At 36.5% G+C, this 23542-nt stretch overlaps 1 protein-coding gene across 4 annotated transcripts in view; it reads left to right on the plus strand.

Moving 5' to 3' along the window:
* LOC149565343 (uncharacterized) overlaps positions 1 to 23542 on the plus strand; it is a 204844-nt gene that overhangs the window by 140399 nt on the left and 40903 nt on the right. For all 4 annotated transcript variants that reach the window (XM_089818861.1, XM_089818863.1, XM_089818862.1 and 1 more), the window contains exon 8: positions 23173 to 23242. In XM_089818861.1, coding sequence (XP_089674987.1) covers positions 23173 to 23242 — 70 coding nt within the window. The remainder of the gene's footprint in view (positions 1 to 23172; positions 23243 to 23542) is intronic.

Raw genomic sequence — 23542 nt, forward strand, 5'->3', positions numbered from 1 at the left:
GGCAATCCTTCATCACCCAAAAATATTTCAAGTTTGGTTTTCTATTTCAATTTTGGTTCCTTTAGTGTTGGTTTTAGGTAGTTGCTTCCTGGAGATTCTGAGACTCAAATGGTCAAGTGCACCACTTCTTAGAAGAGCGTAAAGGGTAATTACAGTTCAAAGCTGGTAAAGATTGGGAAAAAATTGAATATTTTACGAGCCCACAGAGTTTTGGTTTATAATCTGATTTGTAGAATTTTGGTGTACAACTGAATATCCTACAAACAACTCCCCTTCATTTCCCTGTGAACCAGTTTCAAGTTGATTTTCTGCTCTGCAGCAACTTTAAGTGCAATTGAATTTGTGGTTAAAGTAAAGTGAACTGAGTTTTGGATGACCATTTGAATGAATAGTTTTGATGACGAGATCAACATGACACAAGCATGACATCAACTGAGACAAGTGTTGCTTGCAAAGTGATGGTGTAAGCATGTTGCAACTTGTAATGATGATGCCAAATTGTACAGTTTGCAGACAAATGTAACTGAATCGGATGAGTGCTCTGTTCAAAAGGTTCAGTTAATAAGAAAAGGAACTTCTACACAATGGACAATGATGATCTAGTGGTGGTGTCAGCTTGGTACAAATTGTGGGGTTTTTCTTTTGAACCTGTTATAACAGTCTTAATCAGGTAGATAATTGGCTTCCACAAGGTGACCTTATGATGATATCAACTGTGTATGGAGTGTATGATTTTTCAAGTGAACAAGAGCTGCACAAATTGTAGATTTTTTCAAGTGAATTGGACAAGCAGAGTTTCCTGCTTGAACTGAATATTTAAGTTTTATTGCTAGTGAAGTAGACATCTGGAGTTTCCTACTTGAACTGGCTATTTGTGAGATTCTGTTAGTGAACTGGAATTTAGAGTTTCGAGTTTGAACTATATTTTCTTCTTTGTGAATCAATTCAATTCCTATAACCACCCGATAATGAAACTATTTAACTTCCATGGGGCCTTACGTATAAAAGGGAAGTTGTAATCTTCAGGGAGCTTTTTGGGAAGGATTGAAGGAGAAATTTTCTTGAAGTTTCCCATGTACGGAAAACAGTTCCTCTAATATCCATGATTTAATAAAAGGTAAGGCCATGAGGCAAAGACCAAATTTGTAGTGTGCTAATGATGTTGTTTGTGGTGCAACCTCTAGTGAATTCTTGTTGCAGAAGGCTCTTGATATTTAGAACCTGTTTGAATAAGTTCATCAAAAGATTAAAACACATGTTGAGTTTGTGTATAACGAGTGTGTTTAGCTTGCAAGATCAAATAGTTTGATAAAACTTGCTAGTCTTGATTGCACCAACTTCCTGCTAAACTAGAGGCAATTCTTGAAGTCCCCAAGTCTACCATTCATACATCTCCAACTCTAATAATATAGTTAGGTGAAAAAATTACAGCCATGAAGTTCTTGATTGCACCAACTTCCTACTCAACAAGATATAGTTCTTGTAGTTCCCAAGTCTACTATTCATACATCTCCAACTCCAATATCTGTTAGGTAAAGAAATTACAGCCACAGTGGTACTGTAATGTCCCTAGTTTAGTAGGGCCCAAGAGCATGGGTATGCCAGTTCATCATCATGACCCTTGTGCGCTGACACTTGGACTTGAGGGTCTCTTTTGGTGCAACTTACTATTTATAGTAAGTCATGAGAGTTGGCTACTGTTTATAGCAGTGCACGGTGGTGACATGTTGGGTTAGACAATTGCAGTTTGTTTATAGAGCTTTGACAATAACAGCATAATGAAGGTTATTAATTAAGTTTGACTTAATTATATGACTTTATAAGCTTATTGTTCTAATTGAATGACGTGTTGAAAAAGACTCTTTAGTGAAAAGAGTGCACAAGAAAACTCTCGCCATTGACTTGTAAAAGAGTTTATTATATTTAAAAGTTGAATATAGTTTGAAATGCAAAATCATAATCTAAGTGAAAAGTGTCAGCATGTAGCCTTTTAAGAGAAGGTGTGAAGGAGAAGCTTTTTGGATTGAACTGTTATAAAACCAAGGCTCTTGTGATGAATTCATTCATTTTATTATCTCTATGCATTTGTTATTTTGAGGAAGTTTGTTTTGAGGGTTTGAAGTTGTGAGAGAATTGTGAATTCTCCTCATTATTTTCTGCACTTTGTTTGATTTGGAATTTGATGCCAATGAATTGTGCATGCTACTGCTGTTATTTGGGTTCGAAATTCTGAATCAACATATGCTTGAATGGTGACATGAATGCTAAAAGAGGAATGGTTGGAAGTTTTGAGACAAGGGTCTGGTGTTGGTTGTTAGAAGTGACAACTGCTGCAATTATTCTGTACTTTGAATTGACCACCAATTGCCAATGAATTGTGCCATATCTTTTGGGAATTAAATCTGCACATTTTCCAAGCACTGTTTGAATGTTTCCTGTGAGGGTTTGGAAACCAAATTACCTCTTGAGTGTTGGGTTTCCTACAGCCTACAAGGTGGCTATACTACTGTGGTCCTATGCTCTGTTTGGAACTGGAAATTACATACTGCGATCATTGTTATATGGTCTGCGTTTCCTGTTTGTGAGCTGTGTTTGGATTTCAAGCAGCGTTTACCTATATATTGGCTGCAGTTGGCTGCGATTCACCATATGCTGGCAGTCTTTCTACACTAGGAGCTGCGATCTGTTATAAAGTGACAATTATTGCTGCCATTTGTTTTCCAGTGTCATTACAGGTTCTGACTTAAATAAAATTGTTGCATATTTGTCTGTGCATTTGTGAGCACTATTAATTTGGACAGTAACAAATAAAGCTGGCTGTTACAGTTAGTTATTTCTTGCATTCTAGTTTGTCAATTCATTATTTGAAAAAAACCCAAATTTTTTATAAAACTTCAAAATGAAAAAAGAGACTTCTTCAACATAGTTTCAGGGTGAGCAAACAAGGCTCATTACAGAGGTATCGGAGTTGTTTCCTGCCTTCTTGTGGGATAGGGAAGTAAAATTTATTGTGCATATATTAAAATAAAGGCCACTAATTAGAAACAATAGGATGAAATTCTTAAACATTTGAATGTGTTGGTGATTGAGTGGAGTCAAAACCACAAGTAGATGACAATGATGATTTCAAACCCAAAATTTGAGCAGAACATGATATCATTTTTTCAAAGGAAGAAACATGATGTTACAGTGGACACCATTAGAGAGCAAGAAATTGTTTTCAGTCAAACCACTAGCCTGATTTTTATATCAGCAGTGGCTCACATGAGATTACAATTGCACCTCGTGTCATTGCGAAGTCCGAAAATGTTTTGAATAGAGTAATTGATGATAGTGCACATGTTATTAATGATACTAAGGAGATGGCATGGATAGTGATGGTCACATTAGTTTTGATGTATATATCAGTAATGAGGATTTTTGGCATCATGATGATACTGTGATAGCCATAGATGTGCAGGGCATTCCTTTTGAGTTACAACATGTCAGTGCTCAGGTGTTAGACACATTGAATGTTGGGTGTGATTAGAATCATGTCAGATTGAGTCAGATGATGTAGTTGTTGGCATGAATTCCTAGGATCTTGCATTTGATGGTGATGCGTTGATAGTGGGAGTGAGAGCATACAATGATACTGTCAGATCAACTACTACTTGCGTGCCACATGAGCCATCTGTTGAGGTCTTTAGCAGTATGCATGTGGTTGTTGATGTGTGCATTGATGATAGCACACATGTTGATTATGAGGTGAGTTATGTAGAGACAACGTCATGTTATAGTACAGACCAACACAGTGTAGAGGTTCACTTTGTGGACAATCCTTTGTTCAAGATGGATGCAACAGTGTCTTATGCCAATCCTCTTTTTGAGTTTGATGTTGATCAATCACATGAGTAGAGTTGGACATAATTTGCACCATCTGTAGGCATAGTTCCATTTCCCATAGTTGCAGTTGGTTATGTTCCTATATCCACAGATTATGATGAGGATGTGGCTATATCCATTGCAGGTACATGCATTGTTGATACAGTTGGGATGAGTGCATCCACCGAGAGTAGGAGAGAACCACATGTTGCACTAGTTCTCTTGTAGCTACGTCTTTTGTAGGGGTTGTTGTTGATGGGTCAGACAACAAAGGTTATATTTAATATTGTGTTAGTCACCATTTGACTTAGGTGGGAGCCTTTTATCAGGACTACACAGGGATGAGTACTCATCACTACTTCTTTGATCCACATACAAAGGTTTTGGCAAGGTATTAGTGCGGGTTGGTTTTGAGGTTGTACCATCTTCTGTGGCATGAGTATTTTCCATTTGCAGTAGATGGAATTAGTGGCTACAAGATGGATATCATGCAGAGTCAATACATCCTTGGGAGCCCAATAGAGGATGGAGATAGTGGTTGTGTCATAGACACCTTCGAGCATTTTTATCTCCATAATAGGGATGGTTGAGTTTAGTGTGCTATGGTTTTTTAGTCTTGACATAGTTAGCACTGAAGTTTGGTTGGGTCTTCGTTGAGTGGCTTCACCATTTTGGGCTTGGTGAAGTTGAGTTCAGAGTTGAGTAGCAAATGTCGGGGGATGTTCTTCTTGGTAGGCTTTTGTTTAATGTTTGGCATCCTACTAGTGCATTAGGATTTTAGATAGGGCTCGTAGAGGAGTTTTGGGATATGTACACGATGTTGACTATATATGGGTTTACTTTTGACTCATATGCATGATTTCAGGTGCACTATTCAATTGCGGATGTGTTAGATGGCGTGTATGGCAGCTCACTTTGTGCAGATTGGGGAAGCATGTTGATATTTGATAGCTTCAGTCAGATAAACCTATATATAATAATATATGAGAAATTATATATATATATATATATATATATATATATATATATATATATATATATATTTATTTGTGTGTGTGTGTGTGATTAAATTTGTTATTATATTAATAATCTGATTAAACATGTCCCATGAAAGTACATGCCTCTTCATGGCCTATGCTCAATATAAATATAAGAGGATGTTGCATTTGAAAAACACATACCAATCTGGCAGTGCTTAGTACATTTGCAGCAAATCCGAAAATTCAACATGGTATCAAATCCTAGTTGCAAATGTACAAAAAATTCAGCAAGAGGAGAGATTACTAATGGGAAGAATTGAAAATTCAGACAAACACCTCAAAAAATAATTGAGATTATTCTTGAAAGCTAAATGATCCATAAAATTGTTTGAAAGAGAGTAGAATTCTAAATCAAAATGACTGCACCAACAACAAAGCCTTTGCCTGTGAAGCCATTGGAGTTGCTGAACAGGATGGAGAAAATGCTTATGTAAGCATCAAGGAAGACATTGCTCGTCAAACAATTGCTGAGAATGTTGAGTTTTGTGGGAAGAATGTTGTGAGCATGTTCAAGGAAAGCGAGAGTTCTGATTTGACCAATAGTGATGAAGATTTTGAAATGGAGCAAGTTATTGCTAAGAAGTTTAAGTAAAGGAAAATCGAGTAGTACCAGTGGTCAAGTACATAATAGACTACCAGATATCCAACATGTAACCATGATATGATCTGGAATGGTGTTTGAACATAGTCCAAATGGAGTCAATCGAGTATTGACAATTAACAAAGCCTATTGAGTCACTTGTATTTGCAAAAGTTACTGAAAGGTGACAATCTTACAATAACTCAGTTTTCTATTATGATGGATATCTTATGATATCTATGCAGTTCATGATAGATTATGCTTTGCATGTTGGATATATGGTAAGCATTATGAGAATGCGTGTGCACATACCTTATAAACATTTTTTGATTACACGGTGAATATTATGCAAATTGATGTTCAAGAGGGCCATTACATAGAGTACTTGGTGAATATCATGCGACTATGTTCTCGAAGGCCATTACTCACAATACTTGGTGAATATTTTGCATCTCAACATTTTGGAAGGCCATTATTCAAAGAGCATTTGGTGAATATCATGTGTTGATATTCTGGAAGACCAAGACTCTTGATATCAAATGTGATATCAAATAGTGGATATCTGTAATGTCCCCTTTTTAGCATTCATAGCATGATGTTGTCGTTAGCCTATTTCCCCACGGTCCCGTAGGCTAACCAGGACATTAAAGGGGCTTAGAGGCCATTTGGCCTAGATAGTTTCAATTACAAGCCTTTCTGAGGGGTTTTGAGGCAACTTTGAGCATACTTACTATTTATAGTAAGTCATCTTGCGCATGGGTGGACATCCAGTGGCAACGGTATGTCGATGGTAATTGTTTAAAATCGACAAGAAGACTTGTTTATCATTGACAAGATTTGTTATACATTGATAAAGCTATTTTATAAAGTTAAATCTAAATATTTAACTTTATTAATGCATAGACTATAGTTTGTGGAAAATATTTAAATTAAAAGTCCCCTTTATTTTATAACACATTGGAGACATAAGTTACATAAAGGGAGTTATGTTTTATCCCACATTGAGAAAACAAAAGATGGAGCTCTTGTGAGAACACTATAAAAGAAATGGAAGAGCTTCTTTTATGGATGGTTGGAAATATCAAAAAAATTGAGAAATTTTCTAGAGATTATGTCTCAATAGTTTGAAGGATGAAATCCCTTCAAGCTGGAAATCTTGATGCCATTGAAAGATATGGTCTTGAGATTCAACAGGGTAGCAGTCTGAAAAAGCAGTCCGAAAAAGTGGAACCGAAAAAGCAGGCCGAAAAAGCGGAACCGAAAAAGCAGTCCGAAAAAGCAGAATCGAAAAAGCAGGCGGAAAAAGCGGAACCGAAAAGGCAGGCTGAAAAAGCAGTCCGAAAAAGCAATTCGAAAAAGCAAATCGGAAAAACAAAGCAGAAGGGGCAGCATTGAAGAAAATTATTACAGCCATCTACAACCAGGTTCCTTTATTAGTATTGTTTTTTTAGGGTGTTATAAGTTTCAGCTGTAAGTGTGCTTATACCAGCATTATCATTTTGTAATCCATGTAAATGCCGAAAGTCTTGGCCATATTTCATAAGCATTGTATTAGAAATTTCATTGCAAATTAAGAAGATAATAGTTGCTGGTGTCATTTGAGCAATTCACTAGTATTATTTATCAGCTAGTTAGTTTGCATACCAACTGTTTGTAGAAATGCCAGTTGGCTGTAGGTGTTCATTTCATTCATGATCAGCTTATTAGTTTGCATGCCAATTGTTTGACAAAATGTCAATTGGCTGTAGGTTCTCTTTTTGGCATAAATAATGTTATAATTTTACATCCCAAGTGTTTGTCAAAAATACTAGTTGCTGTAGCTGCATATTGCAAGTAGTTTCAGTCACATATATGCATTGAATATTGTCAGAATAAGTTGCACATTCATGTTAGGTCATTGTGTAGTCCATTTTGAGTCTTCTAGCACAAGATTCTCATTGATGCAAATTGAAGAAAAAGTCATTTAAAGCAAGCTGAAATACTATATCAGTCATACGTCCCATGCATGTGAATTGTTTGATGAAATTCCTTGAGCTTTTATCAACATTTTTGGAGAGCAGATTTGAGGAGGGCCATTACAGTGGTATCAGAGCTTGCTTGCAAAGTGTTTGACGAAATGTCAAACAACTGAAGTATAAATTTTTTTGGTGTTTGAAGAAGTTATAACCTATTGGGGTTATTACAATATTTTTTGATCAAAGATATCCTTAAAATTTGTCATTTCTAATATTATCAATAGTGTAATATCTATCTTGTGTCTATCCTCCCTAGCTAAGAGGGAGTGTTGATATTTGATAGCTTTTGTAAGATATACCTATATATAATTATATGACATATAATTTATATATGTGTGTGTTCTTTATATTTGAGATATAAGGTTATTGTTATTTGGGAGAAATTAATATAATATATGTGTGTCTGTGATTAAATTTGTTATCATATGAATTATCTGATCGACAAATAGACATGTCTCATGAAGCGACATGTCTATTCATAGCCTATGTTCAATATAAATATAAGAGGATGCTGCATTTGAAAAACACATACCAATCTAGTAGTGCTTAATATATTTGTAACAGATTCAAAAAACCAACAAAGCAAGCTTTGTTAGCTTACCGAGTTTCTTCCCTTTGAGATGTTCATTCTTGCGCCATCTATAGTTAGATTTGCTTCAGTTTGACAGGTTTAATCAGTTGTATTGGTGATGATGTTACAGGAGCTTTTTAGTGATCACAGGGACATTACGTAGTCTTATCTGTAGGATCCTAGTGGACTGCGATATTCATTTTTGCTCTGGGATTGCTTGGGGACGAGCAATCTTAGGGAGGGTGGATTGTAATGTCCCCAGTTTTGCTAGTATCGAAGTTTGAGGGATTAGCCTATTATCATAATCCTCGTAGGCTAATTGTTATGGATAGAGGGTCTTTTGTGGTTAGGCTTGGTTATGGGAGGTTCTTGTCTTCTTCACAATTCAGTAAGTTCTAGTTTGGTCTTCGTTTGGCTTAGATTGGACTTTGTTTGGGCTTAATTTCATGAACTTACTATTTTGTAATGGACACCCTAGAATTGCCCAAAAACTGAACCAACTACTGATAGGAATTTAGTCAAATAATTTGCATCCAATTCTTAATTTCTTCGTTAAATGTTTAAACCCTTTTATGGCTCTAGAAATAAAATGTTTGTTTGTTTTTATGTCTTTGCATAGATTTGAAACCGCATAACATGAACAAGAAGGAATTTATAATAATATGCAAATTGAAGATTGAATTACTACTGAAATAATATTAATTTTCAACTAATAAAATCAAATACATAGCAGACTTTTCAACTCACTAATTACTCCTACATTATAACATAATTTTTCAGTAATGACTTCCCATCTCACTGCTACAATAAAATGAATAGTGTCGTGCTACAATGCTGCTACAGTAAAATCTGCCTTCAATCAGTCCAAGACCCTCATAAAATCATCCCTTCACAATGGCATAAGCATTAAACAAGAAGCAAGAATAATATGAGCAACAGGGTAACGTGACTCGCGGCGAGTCACGTGAGTCATGCGAGTCAGCGAGCCGCGCTGACCTCGCCGAGTCACAATGACTCGTGACCCTCGAGCGGCGAGTCACTTGACCCGGCCTGCTTGACTCGGCCATGACAGGCTTGAAATCGGGCCTTTAAAATATAATTTTTTACATTTTTTTTTAATGTTTTTTTTTTACATTTCAGAGACAAAGGGTATCAGGAAAGGAAGAGGAATTGCTGTAGTCGATTCACAAAGCAAGTCTACAGGAAAGAGGAAGTGGAAGAGTAAAAAAAAAAAAAAAAAAAACGACGACAAATTGAAACAATTCGGAATGAGTAATGCATGATGCCAAAGGGAAGGGTAGACATAAGCAATTGCCAAAAAGAGTGTGGAATTGGAAGAAAATGACAGAAATAGTGTGTTCAATGCAGTTTTGTGTGAGTTTCGGAGTGCTAATTTGGTCTTGGCGGCGAGGGGCGCTGACCCTCGACCTCGCCCTGTATTGTGACAGAGAGCACACCTAAGGCGCTACCCCAGGACCTCGCGGGGGCGTTGCCCCTCGACCCTGCTGGACCCCCAGTCGTTGCGGATATCAGTCGTGGGAGTTTGACCAGTTGAGAAGAATTGGAGTTGCTGCAGGCATGGAGTGTCTGTGTACCAGAGACGCTGAGAGTAGGTGTTGCCCGTGAGGCTGTCTTGGTGGATGTGTAGAGAGCTCGGGAGGAGCTGATCATCCAGTTGGAGGCAGTGCAATGACACTTGGCTCAGGGTACCGAAGAGTTGGAAACAGAGAAAGCAGCACGGGTGGCTATCAAGGTCAACTAAGGAGATAATATTGTGTTAGCAGAGGCTACAGATGCAACATGGTTTGGAGACCGGTTTGGTGCAGGCATGGGATGAATGTGAAAGTGATGCGACAGAAACAGATCTATCTTGTTGTAGTTAGTCAATTAATATATTTTGTTGTTAATTTGTCTCAGATATTGTGTAATTGATAAGTAGGAGATGATTTCCACAGCTAGTCAAATTGTGATGTGAATATCAGGATTTAACTGTGTGATTTTGAGTCAAACTCGATGACCCATGTTTCATGAGTAATGATTCAACATGAATCCATCTCTCATGAGAATAAATGGAACACTTAGCACTCATTGGATCTAGGTGATGCTCACAGGGGTGAAGCACCGGAACTTCCCGGGAGGTCACCCATCCTAGTACTACTCCAGCCTGAGCGCGCTTAACTACGGAGTTTCCTCCACAGTGAGCTTCACCCCTGTGAGCATCACCTAGATCCAATGAGTGCTAAGTGTTCCATTTATTCTCATGAGAGATGGATTCATGTTGAATCACTACTCATGAAACATGGGTCATCGAGTTTGACTCAAAATCACACAGTTAAATCCTGATATTCACATCACAATTTGACTAGCTGTGGAAATCATCTCCTACTTATCAATTGATGAGCTTAAGGGGCTTTCTAATGAATGGTTCATAAGGCACAACACTTGGTGAAGGTTTTGCAAATGGGGTTGCAAGCTTTGGGTTTAACTGTGGAGGAAACTCCGTAGTTAAGCGCGCTCAGGCTTGAGTAGTACTGGGATGGGTGACCTCCCGGGAAGTCCCGGTGCTTCACCCCTGTGAGCATCACCTAGATCCAATGAGTGCTGAGTGTTCCATTTATTCTCATGAGAGATGGATTCATGTTGAATCACTACTCATGAAACATGGGTCATCGAGTTTGACTCAAAATCACACAGTTAAATCCTGATATTCACATCACAATTTGACTAGCTGTGGAAATCATCTCCTACTTATCAATTGATGAGCTTAAGGGGCTTTCTAATGAATGGTTCATAAGGCACAACACTTGGTGAAGGTTTTGCAAATGGGGTTGCAAGCTTTGGGTTTAACTGTGGAGGAAACTCCGTAGTTAAGCGCGCTCAGGCTGGAGTAGTACTGGGATGGGTGACCTCCCGGGAAGTCCCGGTGCTTCACCCCTGTGAGCATCACCTAGATCCAATGAGTGCTAAGTGTTCCATTTATTCTCATGAGAGATGGATTCATGTTGAATCACTACTCATGAAACATGGGTCATCGAGTTTGACTCAAAATCACACAGTTAAATCCTGATATTCACATCACAATTTGACTAGCTGTGGAAATCATCTCCTACTTATCAATTGATGAGCTTAAGGGGCTTTCTAATGAATGGTTCATAAAGCACAACACTTGGTGAAGGTTTTGCAAATGGGGTTGCAAGCTTTGGGTTTAACTGTGGAGGAAACTCCGTAGTTAAGCGCGCTCAGGCTGGAGTAGTACTGGGATGGGTGACCTCCCGGGAAGTCCCGGTGCTTCACCCCTGTGAGCATCACCTAGATCCAATGAGTGCTAAGTGTTCCATTTATTCTCATGAGAGATGGATTCATGTTGAATCACTACTCATGAAACATGGGTCATCGAGTTTGACTCAAAATCACACAGTTAAATCCTGATATTCACATCACTATTGTGTAATTGTCGTTCGGAGATGACCTTTCTTTTGTGGGGGGATGATGTTGTCGATAAAATGTATAGTGTAGCCAACGGGTATATTAGTATCCGAACGGGCACGTGACGCTTGAGTCACCCCTTTGGAAAGGTATATGTACATGTTCGAGATGGACTTTGGAATCATCAGTTAGAATCGATAGATCATTGTAGTCATTGGAATCGGATTGTAATCTGCAAGTGCATACATGAATAAAGTACTTGTTCTGAATTGAATCATGTTATACATGTGTTAACTTCTTACCCTATGCGGTAAACAACTCATATAACCCTAAAAGGGCTCCCATAACAATCTATAGTGATGTGTTGGATTTCATAATGCATAAATGATAATACATATACATTTTGATGGTTTGCATGGATTTATCTTAGTTTGACTTTAATTACTAGTAATATAGTATTTACTTTTAGCAATTTACCTTTGTAACTTTGTAACTTTGTAGTATTGTACACATGTAATCGATGTTTGACTTTTAAGTTTTAAGTTTTTAAGTATGTGGCATGTGCATTATGATCAAATTATCTTCTATTTAATGATGTTATTGTGTCTTTACGCTTTATTCAATAATGGGTGCATGGAATGTTCTTTAAATCCTAAAAAATCTCAAAATTTTGAGATTTTTTCACTTTGCCGAGTCACTGCTGAGCCACCGCCGAGCCAGGTCACGAGTCAAGTTACCTTTGCCGAGTCCGAGTGTCATTACACTGTGTTGAAGAAGGCTCTTTAGTGAAAAGTGTGCACAAGAAGACTCTAGCCATTGAATTATAAAGGAGTTATTATATTTAAAAGCTGAATATGCTTCCAAATGCAAAATCGTAATCTAAGTGAAAAGTGCAAGCATGAAGCCTTTTAAGTGAAATGTGTGAAGGAGAAGCTTTTTGGATTGAAATATTATAAAAGAAAGGCTCTTGAGATGAATTCATTCATCCTATTATCTCTATGCATTTGTTATTTTGAGGAAGTTTGTGTGAGAGTTTGAAGTTGCGAGAGAATTGTGAATTCTCATTATTTTCTGCACTTTGAGTTGGAATTCAATGCCAATGAATTGTGCATGCTACTGCTGTTGTTTGGGTTCAAAATTCTGAATCAGCCAATGATTGAAATGTAATGTGACTGTTAAGAAGAGGAATAGTTGGAAGTTCTGAGACATAAGGGTTTGGTGTTCGTTGTTAGAAATGATACCTGCTGCAATTATTCTGCACTTTGAATTGGCCACTAATTGCCAATGAATTGTGCCAAATCTGCACATTTTCCAAGGGCTGTTTGGACATTTTCTTCAAGGGTTTGGATACCAAATTACCTCTGAGTGTTGGGTTTTCTACACCGATCAATGCATCTATACTACTGTGGTCCTATACTGCATTTGGAGCTAGAAATTACATACTGCAATCATTGTTATATGTTCTGCATTTACTGTTTGTGAGCTGAGTTTGGATTTCAAGCAGGGTTTACCCATACATAGGCTGTGATTCACCATATGCTGGTAACGTTTCAACACTAGGAGCTGTGATCTTTTATAAAGTGGAAATCATTGCTGCCATTTGTTTTCCAATGTCATTTCCAGGTTTTGAAATAAATAAAATTGTTGCATATCTGTATGTGCATTTGTGAGCACTAGTAATTTGGGCACCAGCAAATTAAGTTCGCTATTATTTCTTGCATTATAGTTTGTCAATTCAATATTTGAAAAAACCCAAGTTTTTTTAGAAAACTTCAAAACGGAAACATGTTATGGGACAGTAAGTAATGAAGAATGAATACAAGTAATGTTGAACAAGAAGTCAAATATACTGATTGCACCTCCAGCTAACCTGAATGTTGTTTCCATTCTGATTATAGAGGAAAAGACAAAGAAGGGAAACACAAAGTAAGATAAAGGAGATTGTGGAAGGGTACATTATTGCTAGAATTATTTTTACTCCAGTTTTTTAGAAGCCAACATAGGATCTGTAAAAAAGTGATTGAACATTGGTTTATTACACTTTTCCATAGAAATTGTGCAAGAGCGTCAGAAGAAAAATGGTAAAGGCAAAGCTGAATGCAAAAAGCATAGAGTTGAGAGCATACGTTGCTTATTCTGTTAACCTAGTGGCAGAGAAAAAAATGAATAGACCACCAAAGCTGGACAAGGGGCCTCTGTTGAAGATAATAGCTGTGGTCAGATTAATGATTTTATACACACACACACATACACATAATTATATGACTGAGAATAATATTGATTTTATTGAAATTTCTCATCATTCATATCAGATCATAAGATCTCTCGATCTAAGTATATTATCAATCTGTGCTTGCAGATTTCATCTATGAAATTGTTATTTTACATTCTTCATCGAGCAATGATCAAATGTTTGACTGAATGAATCAGATTTAACTCTGATTATTCTTCATATCAGATCAGCGATATATATTGGTTGAGTGCAAACAAATGCTAAATCTCGATTAGTAGTCAGGCCTGTTTATTTGGTAAACAAATAGTTATAAATAAAGAGGCATGTCATGAATGGACATGCCTCCACCTTGTGGAGACACATCCATTCATGGACATGACTCTCCATTCATTTATATATACTCAAGCCGATCAGGCAGAAGAGCATCAAAATCAATAAATGCTCCTCTTTTAGATTGAATACCATAGAAGGAAAATTAAGACGTGTAAATTCATAATCGGTATTTCTCAATATTGATTTGACATCACCTTCATTCTTATATGGTTCAATCTTCTGATTATAATCTGCAAGAAAGTACAGTGATTGTAACAATCATATTTGAAAATGGAAAAGACATATATAGATCAAATCTGAAAGAAATTTAATCATAATTAACATCGTATCAGAGCCTTGCTAAGGAAGATCTGATTAAATTTGAGAAATCAGAGCCATGGTTCTTGCAGATTGCCAATGTTGTAGACGAGTAGATGAGCAGTATGAAAGAGGGATCAATAAAGATATAGACACAGGGACATATATATTTATCGCTGGATGAGCACTGTGGTGATTGAAACGATATGGAGCTTCATCGTCAGGTGGGGCACTGTTATGATGAAAATATGCATAGAGATAGTAAATAAAGCTCATTGTAGCCATCGGGGATATGGTGATGTCTATGCAGATATACTTTTGTACAGACCTATTTATGTGTCTTATTTTTTTAGCCTGAGCGACTCAAGATTGACATTTTCCTCATTAGGTGGATTGACCTCCATCCATATCCTCATTGGTTAGTGTTTTATTTGAATTATGATGTGATTTATTGACCCATTTATAAATTGTGTGAAATTTTTGAAGAGCTTCGAATGGAAAATACATGTCAATACAGAGAGAATCCAAAAATACAAGTCAATACATATAATACCTCTTGAAGATACTTCTTCAGCAGTAATAATGTGCTTTGAACAAAACCATCTCTGCATGTAAGTCACTGAAATTAGTTTATATGTTTGAAATATATCATTTGTTTCAACATCGAATGATGAGGCCCTTTCGTATGTTGAAGAAAATCAGATATTAATTGAATGGAAAAGACTTCTGAAGAAAATACTTTACAAAGTTTTTTTTGTCTCATCTTGATTAAGGTGTCTATTTGCCTGAGAGCCCAATAAGTATTGGGCATGATATTAATAATGTTTGTTTTGGAAAAATGTTGCGCTAAATTGAATGAACTTTCTTGTGTGTATACGATGCATAAAATGAACAAAAGGCGGGAGTTTGTTGGGCTGAGGGTGTCACTGAAGTGGTTCTGCATTGGATAATTGTTGAAAGTGTAAAGACCAGTAGAATGTTAGTATTAAAGGTGTCATGTTATTTAGCGGAGAAAACATATGTTTGTTGGAGTTGTTTTTTTATCAATCTATCACTCAACTCTGGCTTTTATTGAGGTTTCAAAACATATTATAATGAAAGTTTTAATGGACTAAAACTTCTGAAGACAAATGTCATCGAAGATAGACTGCTATACAACCCGATAAGATTATTGATGCAAAGATAAACTCAACGGAAGCAAAAACAAAAGGAACCAGCACTAGAAAGAGATAGATAACAATATTCTTCTAATTGATTTATCAAATGAATAGTATATACACTTGCTCTCCTAAAGATTTCTTCTCCCCATGACTTCGTATCCAAAAACTTGACCTAAACCTAAACCTAAAAACTCTAATTATACTTGCTAGGACAGTCTACGAAACATTCTAGATTATTACAAAATAGGAAGAACAACTTATAGAATACTCTAGATCAATATAAAATAGGGAAGAATGACCCCACAATGGTTTGAACGAATCCCAAGAAAAGATCTTATCTTAATGACAAAATCAGGATAAATTCTTCAAGTCGGCTTGTGTAGAAATCACGTCCAAAATATTTTATGTGGGTGCTACTGCACCATACTCCCCAGGAAATTTTATCTCAAGCCCACTTAAGATGAGCTGTTGTAGAGTGGTATCCTGCTTCTTGATATCTTGTTCGGTCATCCACACACAACATCTACATCCGAATAACCTCTAAGTTTTACCAAATACTACTTGGACTCCTTTCCTCTTGTCTTCTTTATGACTTTGGTGTCAAGTATCCTTTCTAGCTGTGGTGTCTTCTTAAATGGTAGATGTTTAATGTCTTCTGTATCAGCAATCGGTCCTGTATCAATTTCTTTATTGGTTGCTTTGAATGGTGTGAGGTCTTCTATGTTGAAGATGGGAGAGATGCCAATCTCAGGTGGCAATCGAATCTCATAAGCATTGGTTCCAAACTTCTTCAATATTTGAAAAGGACCTAGTTTTCTCAACATAAGCTTGGTAGATTTACTTTTTGGTAGCCTCCCTTTCTTGAGATTTGCCCATACTAAATCTCCCACTTCAAATTCTAAGTGTCTCCCTTTTTTATCTGCATGCTTCTTATACTTGTCAGAGGTTTGTTGAAGTTGTGCTTTGACTTCATCATGGATTTCTTTTATGGTTGTAGCAAATTCTTCTCTTTAGGCACTAACTTGTTGCTATGAACTCATATCTCTTAACTCGAAGATCCCTCTAGGATGAATTCCATACACCACTTGAAAGGTGACTTTTCTGTACTTCTATTGATGGAGTCATTATATGCAAATTCAGCTTGGGGTAGGATTACATCCCATTTTGCTGCATGTTGTCTTGTGAGTGTTCTTAACAAATTGCCCAATGTTCTATTAACTACCTTTGTTTGGCCATTAGTTTGAGTGTGGTAGGCTGATGAGAATGATAAATTGGTTCCAAGTTTCCTCCATAAAGTTCTCCAAAAGTGTCCTACAAACTTCACATCCCTGTCTGAAACTATGTTGAGAGGTAGCCCGTGAATCCTTATGACTTCCTTGAAAAAGAGATTTGTTATATGAGAAGCATCATAGGTTGACTTACATGGTAAGAAGTGAGCCATTTTGTTGAACCTATCTACTACAAAAAATACACTATCATGCCCCTTTTGTGTCTGTGGCAGCCCCATTACAAAATCCGCCGTTATGCTTTCCCAGGGTCTAGACGGTATTGGCAAAGGCTGATAAAGCCCTGCATTTGTAGTCCTTCCTTTGGCCCTTTAACAAATCATACATGTTTCCACAAAGTTTCTAACATTAGTCTGAAGTTTAGGCCAATAATAGTACCTTCTAACCAATTCTAAGGTTTTATCCAAACCAAAAAGTCCACCCATTGTTCCACTATGCTTCTCTTTGATAATGTTTGTCCTCATAGAGCACCTGGGTACACGTAGTTGTCCTCCTTTGAAAAGAAGTCTGTCTTGTATCAAAACATCTGGAAAATCAGCATGGTATCTTTCACCAAACTCCATACATATCTTGTAGACGTCGCCAAAATCTAGATCTGCTACATACATGTCTTTGAGTGCTTCAATTCCCACACTTTCTAGTTGTATCTGGGAGACAGTCAGATTCCTTCTACTAAGAGCATCAGCAACCTTGTTTGATATGCCCTTCTTATGCTTGATGGTGAAGGTATAGGCCTGTAAATACTTCACCCATTTCATGTGCCTATGACTTAATTTGTCTTGGCTATTCAGAAAATTGAGTGCTTGGTTATCGGTATACACAACAAACTCCTTTGGCAACAAGTAATGTCTCCACTTTTTGAAAGCTTGAACCAATGCATACATTTCTAGGCCATATGAAGAGTATTTTTATGCTTGGCTTCATTGAGCTTTTCACTTGAGAAAGCCACTAGTTTTCCTTTTTGACTAAGAAATGCCCCTATAGCAACCTTGCTAGCATCACATTCTACTTGGAAAACTTTGTTAAAATCAAGTAAAGAAAGAATTGGCTGCTCGCTAACCTTTTTCTTGAGCAATTCAAAAGCTTCATTTGCTGATTGACTCCATGCAAACTTACACTTCCTTCCTCCTTTAATAGTTTCTAACATAGGAGCACATATATGACTGAAATTTCTTATAAATTTCCTATAAAATGTAACAAGACCATGAAAGCTTCTAACATCTCCAACTGTTTTTGGGGGTGGCCTGGATAGTATAGCACTTACCTTATCTTTATCCATCTTCAAGCTACCTTGGGAGATCACAAAACCAAGACATGTCAGGTCCTCTTGCATGAACAAACACTTTTCCAAATTTATTACCAATTTCTCCTCATGAAGTCTTCTCAAAACCATGTCAATGTGTTCTAGGTGTTCTTCCTTTGTCTTGCTAAAAATTAACATGTCATATAAATATACTATGATGAACTTGCCATTGAAGCCTTTGAGTATTTCATTTATAAGTCGCATGAAGGTACTAGGAGCATTAGAGAGTCCAAATGGCATTACCTTCCATTCATATAATCCATCATTGGTTTTGAATGCTGTCTTCCACCCATCTCCAGCTCTTATCCTTATTTGATGGTACCCACTTTTTAAGTCAATTTTGGAGAAATACTTTGTACCTCCCAAAAAATCAAGCAAATCTTCAATTCTTGGCATTGGAAACCTATATCTGATTGTAATCTTATTAATGGTTCTAGAATCAATGCATAACCTCCAGGTTCCTTCCTTCTTGGGTACCAAAACAACAAGTACAACACATGGGCTTAAGCTATTCACAATCAAGCCAGAATTGAGTAACTCCTTTACTTGTCTAGCAATCTCCTCATTTTGTTGAGGTGTCATCTTGTATGCAGCCTTATTGGGTAAAGTAGCTCCAGGAATGAAATCAATACAATGACTAATCTCTCGTATAAGTGGTAAAGACTTTGGCATACCTTCTGAAATCAAACCTTCATATTTATCCAAAAGTTCTTTCACTTCATTAGGAATTGCCTTCTTTATTTCAGCCTCCTTTCTGTCATTTCCAACGGGTTCTTGTGGTTGTGGGTTAGGCATCAAAAGAAAACAAGGCTGAGGTTCATCCTTCATGTCCTGTAAGAATTCCTTTTTATCAACCATCATAATTTTGGCTTCCCTCTCTTTATTTTCTTCCACTTCTTCATGATCAGCAAATGGAATCAATCTAATCACCTTTACATCCTTCTTGATGGTGTATATATTGAGTTTTCCATCATGTTGTGCCTGCAATTCATATTGCCGGGGCCTACCAAATAATAGGTGGCATGCATCCATGTCAACTATATCACACAAAATTCTGTCCTTGTACTTTCCAATCTGAAAATCAACCCATGCTTGCTCATTTACAAGAGTTTGTTGACCCTTTGTTAGCCATGAAGCCTTATAAGGAAAAGGATGAGGTATTCTCCTAAGTTTTAACTTCTCAACCATCTCAAAAGAAACTAAATTCTCAGTAGATCCTGAGTCAATAATGACTTTACATACCTTACCTCCAAATTTGCAAGTAGTCCTAAAGATAGTTTTCCTTTGTGGTGGTTCCATGGTTGTAGGCACTTTCAAAATTGGTCTTTTCATCATTAAACTTTCTCCTCTTTTAGGTACACTATCTGAGTTAGCCATCTCCTTCTCTTGGTATTCATCATCTAGTACCAAATGTGTTCTTTCACGTTGTGAACTTGAACTAGCTCTATCCGGACACCTAGATGCATAATGTCCCTCCTAATTGCAATTGAAACAAATGATCGGACTTGCCCTTCTACCACCAAATCCACCTCTTGAATTGCCTCTTCTACCTCTGAAATTTCCTTCGCTTTGACTGGTTTCTTGCTTTATCTCCTTATGATCTTCATGGTTTTGTCCTCTTCCTTGGAAATTTCCTCTCCCCCTTTGATTTCTTCTTCTTCCTCTGCTATTTTGTTCTTGCCTTATTTTCAATTTGGCTTCCACCTTCAATGCTAGTTGATAAAATTTCTGTACTGTATCAGGACACAATAAATTAAGTTCTTCTTGAATGTTCAACCTCAATCCATTGAGATATCTAGCAACTTTTACACTTTCACATTCACTCTGCTTTGCCCTTAAGCTTAATTTTTGGAATTATTCAGTATAGGCTGTGACATCTAGCTCCTTTTGTCTTAAACTTTGTCTCCTTTGATGAAGTTGGATTTCATAAACCTCAGGTATGTTTCTCTCACCTTGGCACACATCCTTTCCCATGAAGTTATCATGTTCTTGCCTTCTTTGACCCTTTCTCCTTGAGTGAAATTCCACCAAGTGAGGGTTGGTCCCTTCAACTTTGACTTGGCAATTTTTACCTTGTCCTTTTCTGCTATATTTTCACATTCAAAATGGTTGTTCAAGGCTTCTATCCAATCCACAACACCATCAACATTCATCTTTCCCGAGAAGATGGGTAGGTCACCTTTGGCATCCTTCTTGCCAACTCTTTCAAGGGCTTCTATGAAGTATCTCTAGTCTGCAAGTAAGTTAACCACCTCTTGCTTAGAGGTATCCTCTTCTTCCCCTTCTTCCTCTTCCTCTGAGAATATCTTTGCTCTCTTTTCCATCCGGCCCTTCAACTTCTGAAATTCATCCAATAACCACTTATTGGTTTTCTCATGTTCTTGCATCTTCTTTGCCAGTTCAGCATTAGTGACCATGTTTGATGTTTCAGCTTTTGATTCTGATCCAGACATAAAATCCAATTGCCTCGGGAGCTTTCCCCAAGCTCTGATACCAAAAATGATGCAGAGATAAGCTCAACGGAAGCAAAAACAAAAGGAACCAGCACTAGAAAGAGATAGATAACAATATACTTCTAATTGATTTATTAAATGAACAGTATATACACTTGCTCTCCAAAAGATTTCTTCTCCCCGTGACTTCGTATCCAAAAATTTGATCTAAACCTAAACCTAAAAACTCTATTTATACTTGCTAGGACGGTCTACGGAACATTCTAGATTATTACAAAATAGGAAGATTGGCTAACAAAATACTCTAGATCAATATAGAATAGGGAACAATGAGCCCACAATGGTCTGGACTCTAAATGAAACCCAAGAAAAGATCCTATCCTAATGACGAAATCAGGATAAATTCCTCAAGTTGGCTCGTGTAGAAATCACTTTCAAAATATTTTATGTGGGTGCTCCTGCACCAATTATATTTTGGTGTGAAGGGAGTGCTGATGACACATCATTGAGGAGTTATCTTTCTAAAGTTCAAAAAAAAAATCAGGTGTGGATGGATTGGGCAGATTATTCATACCAAGAACTGTAATATGTTAAGAGTCTGCTAAGATAGCAGTTGAAATGGTAGTTGAATATTGATTAGAAAACTTCCACAAAACCAACAGACTACTCTATATATGAACAACCTTCACTGATTTGATGAGAAACATTGGCTTGTGATGGGAAACAACAAAATCCAGTTATGCAACCACATGTTGTGACTAGTTGTGTGTCCATATCAGATAGAATCACCGAAGTCTGGTCACAAACCGATCAGGCAGAAGAGCTTCGAAATCAATAAATGCTCTGCTCTTGTAGATCGAATGCCATAGAAAGAAAATTCAGAAGTGTAAATTTATAATCAGTATTTCTCAATAATGGATTTGACATCACCTTCATTCTTTTATAGTTCAATATTCTGATTATTATCTGCAAGGAAGTACAGTGATTGTATGAATCATATTTGAAAATTGAAAAGACATATAGATCAAATCTGAAAGAAATTTAATCACATTTAACAGCCTCAAAGGCAAAAACTTAACGATTTGCTGTCAAATGGAAGAATCCTTCAACAGTTCATTGGGAATATTTATGAAGATAGGTTGAGAGCAGTTGATTATTTGTTCAATTTGTTGAAGGAGGTCCAGTATACTATTTGATAATCTATTAAATTAGAATGTTCTATGATCATGTAATGGCATTCTACCTAGTTTAGAGCCAAAGGAGTTTTGGGGAGTAGAAGGGTTGATGGGATTAATGATGATAGTTAATATTGAAAGTTATCATATTCCAAAGTCGATAGTTAGTTGCCAACTTGTTAAGGAAAGCATAGAGAAACCAAAAATTGTTAAGTAGTATATCCTATATTAGTGCACACCTTTACCAGTCACATTTATTAAAGATACAAAGGGATGCAGTGAAGAGAAATTTCAAGCAGATAGCACTATTACTGTTACAATGGAACCGCTTTTTGAATTTTGAGCAGCTAACACTGTCATTGTCAGTTTCCTTTTATTTTTAGGAACCTTACTGATTTCTTAAATTACTATAAGTGAACTTGAGAATAGTTTTTTGCCTATCAAAGTAATGCCATTCTTCTAGTGTGATCTTTCTACTAATATTTTATGTTCATGGTTTTGCTTTACACATACTGGATATACAGTTTTGTACCCTTTGGAGACCTTAATATCATTATGTGCTGTATTTCTGTATTAATTGTCATCTTTGAGATAACCCTAACTAAGATTTGCCACATGAAACCTCTTGTTGTTGCGTGTGTCTGAAATTCTGAATTATTGCTGAAACAGATTAGTTATCATTTGTATCTGCAACTGTGGACTGCAATTTGTTAGCAGAGGAAGCTTGATGTTTTATGCTCTGATAAAATTGTATGTTGTGGAGCAAAACGTAATCTTTAGGTCTTATATGAGTGCAGCAGGAGTTGATTTTCTTTTACCTATCTTCCTGATGCTAGGGCACAATTTTTATATTTTCTTTGTGAATAAACACATTGAGGGCTTGGTCTGTTACAATGCTAAATTAAAGTTTGTAACCTTAATGCATTTTAAATGGGACAGTTGATTAGCTTTAACTTTTAACTGATTATGGAATTTTACAATCACTAACCTGGCATGACAGAGTGCAACCCTGCCTTGCGATTCAGTATTTAACTAAAATGATGGAATGTATCACTGCAACACGAAATGAGTAGTTGCTCTCATTCTGGATGTTGTTAAAACTCAATCGAGTACTTAAACAATGTGTTATTTTATCATCTAGTGTAATTCAAATCAGTTTACTGAAGGCAGACAGCTTGGAAAGTTCCTAGGCTTCTACAGCAAACACTTATATTAGTTGTCAGTTGCATGCAATCGATGTCAACCTGTACTGAGAATATACTTATTCTTTTCTCTTAATTAGTTTGCTTAGCAATAACCCTAAATCCAGGACCTTCTGAAATTGTTTTTTTGTCAAAAGTTTATGAAATAGAATGCATGGAAATCTGATTTAATTTAGAAATATTATTTTTCTGATGGCATTGCTGATTTTTTGGGTTTTTAATTTCTTTTTTCAGTGCATATCTAAAGGAAAACATGAAGTTATCTCAAGGATCGGCATTGGAGACAGTTGATGCTTGGCAACTTGTATGTTGCTCCTTGTTTATGATTCTCAATATCTAAAAATTTAAGTTTTTTTAATGTAATTATAGATTTCATATGGATTTGGTGACCAAGTTTAAGGTTCTGCGACTGTAATATCCCTTTTCTAAAAGGGAATTCAATACACACACACACACACACATATAATAATAATAATATCAAAATTAAGAAATAACTAAATAACAATAATAAACAAATAAATAGTAATAAGTTTTCAATAATATGACAAATTATTTTCAAGTTGATAAATGTATACTCGTGAATGTATTTTATATTTCTACCCTC

The sequence above is a fragment of the Cupressus sempervirens genome, chromosome 3 (genome assembly GCF_028749045.1).
Source record: "Cupressus sempervirens isolate cs-2001-9-10 chromosome 3, ASM2874904v1, whole genome shotgun sequence".
In the NCBI taxonomy this organism is placed as follows: domain Eukaryota; kingdom Viridiplantae; phylum Streptophyta; class Pinopsida; order Cupressales; family Cupressaceae; genus Cupressus; species Cupressus sempervirens.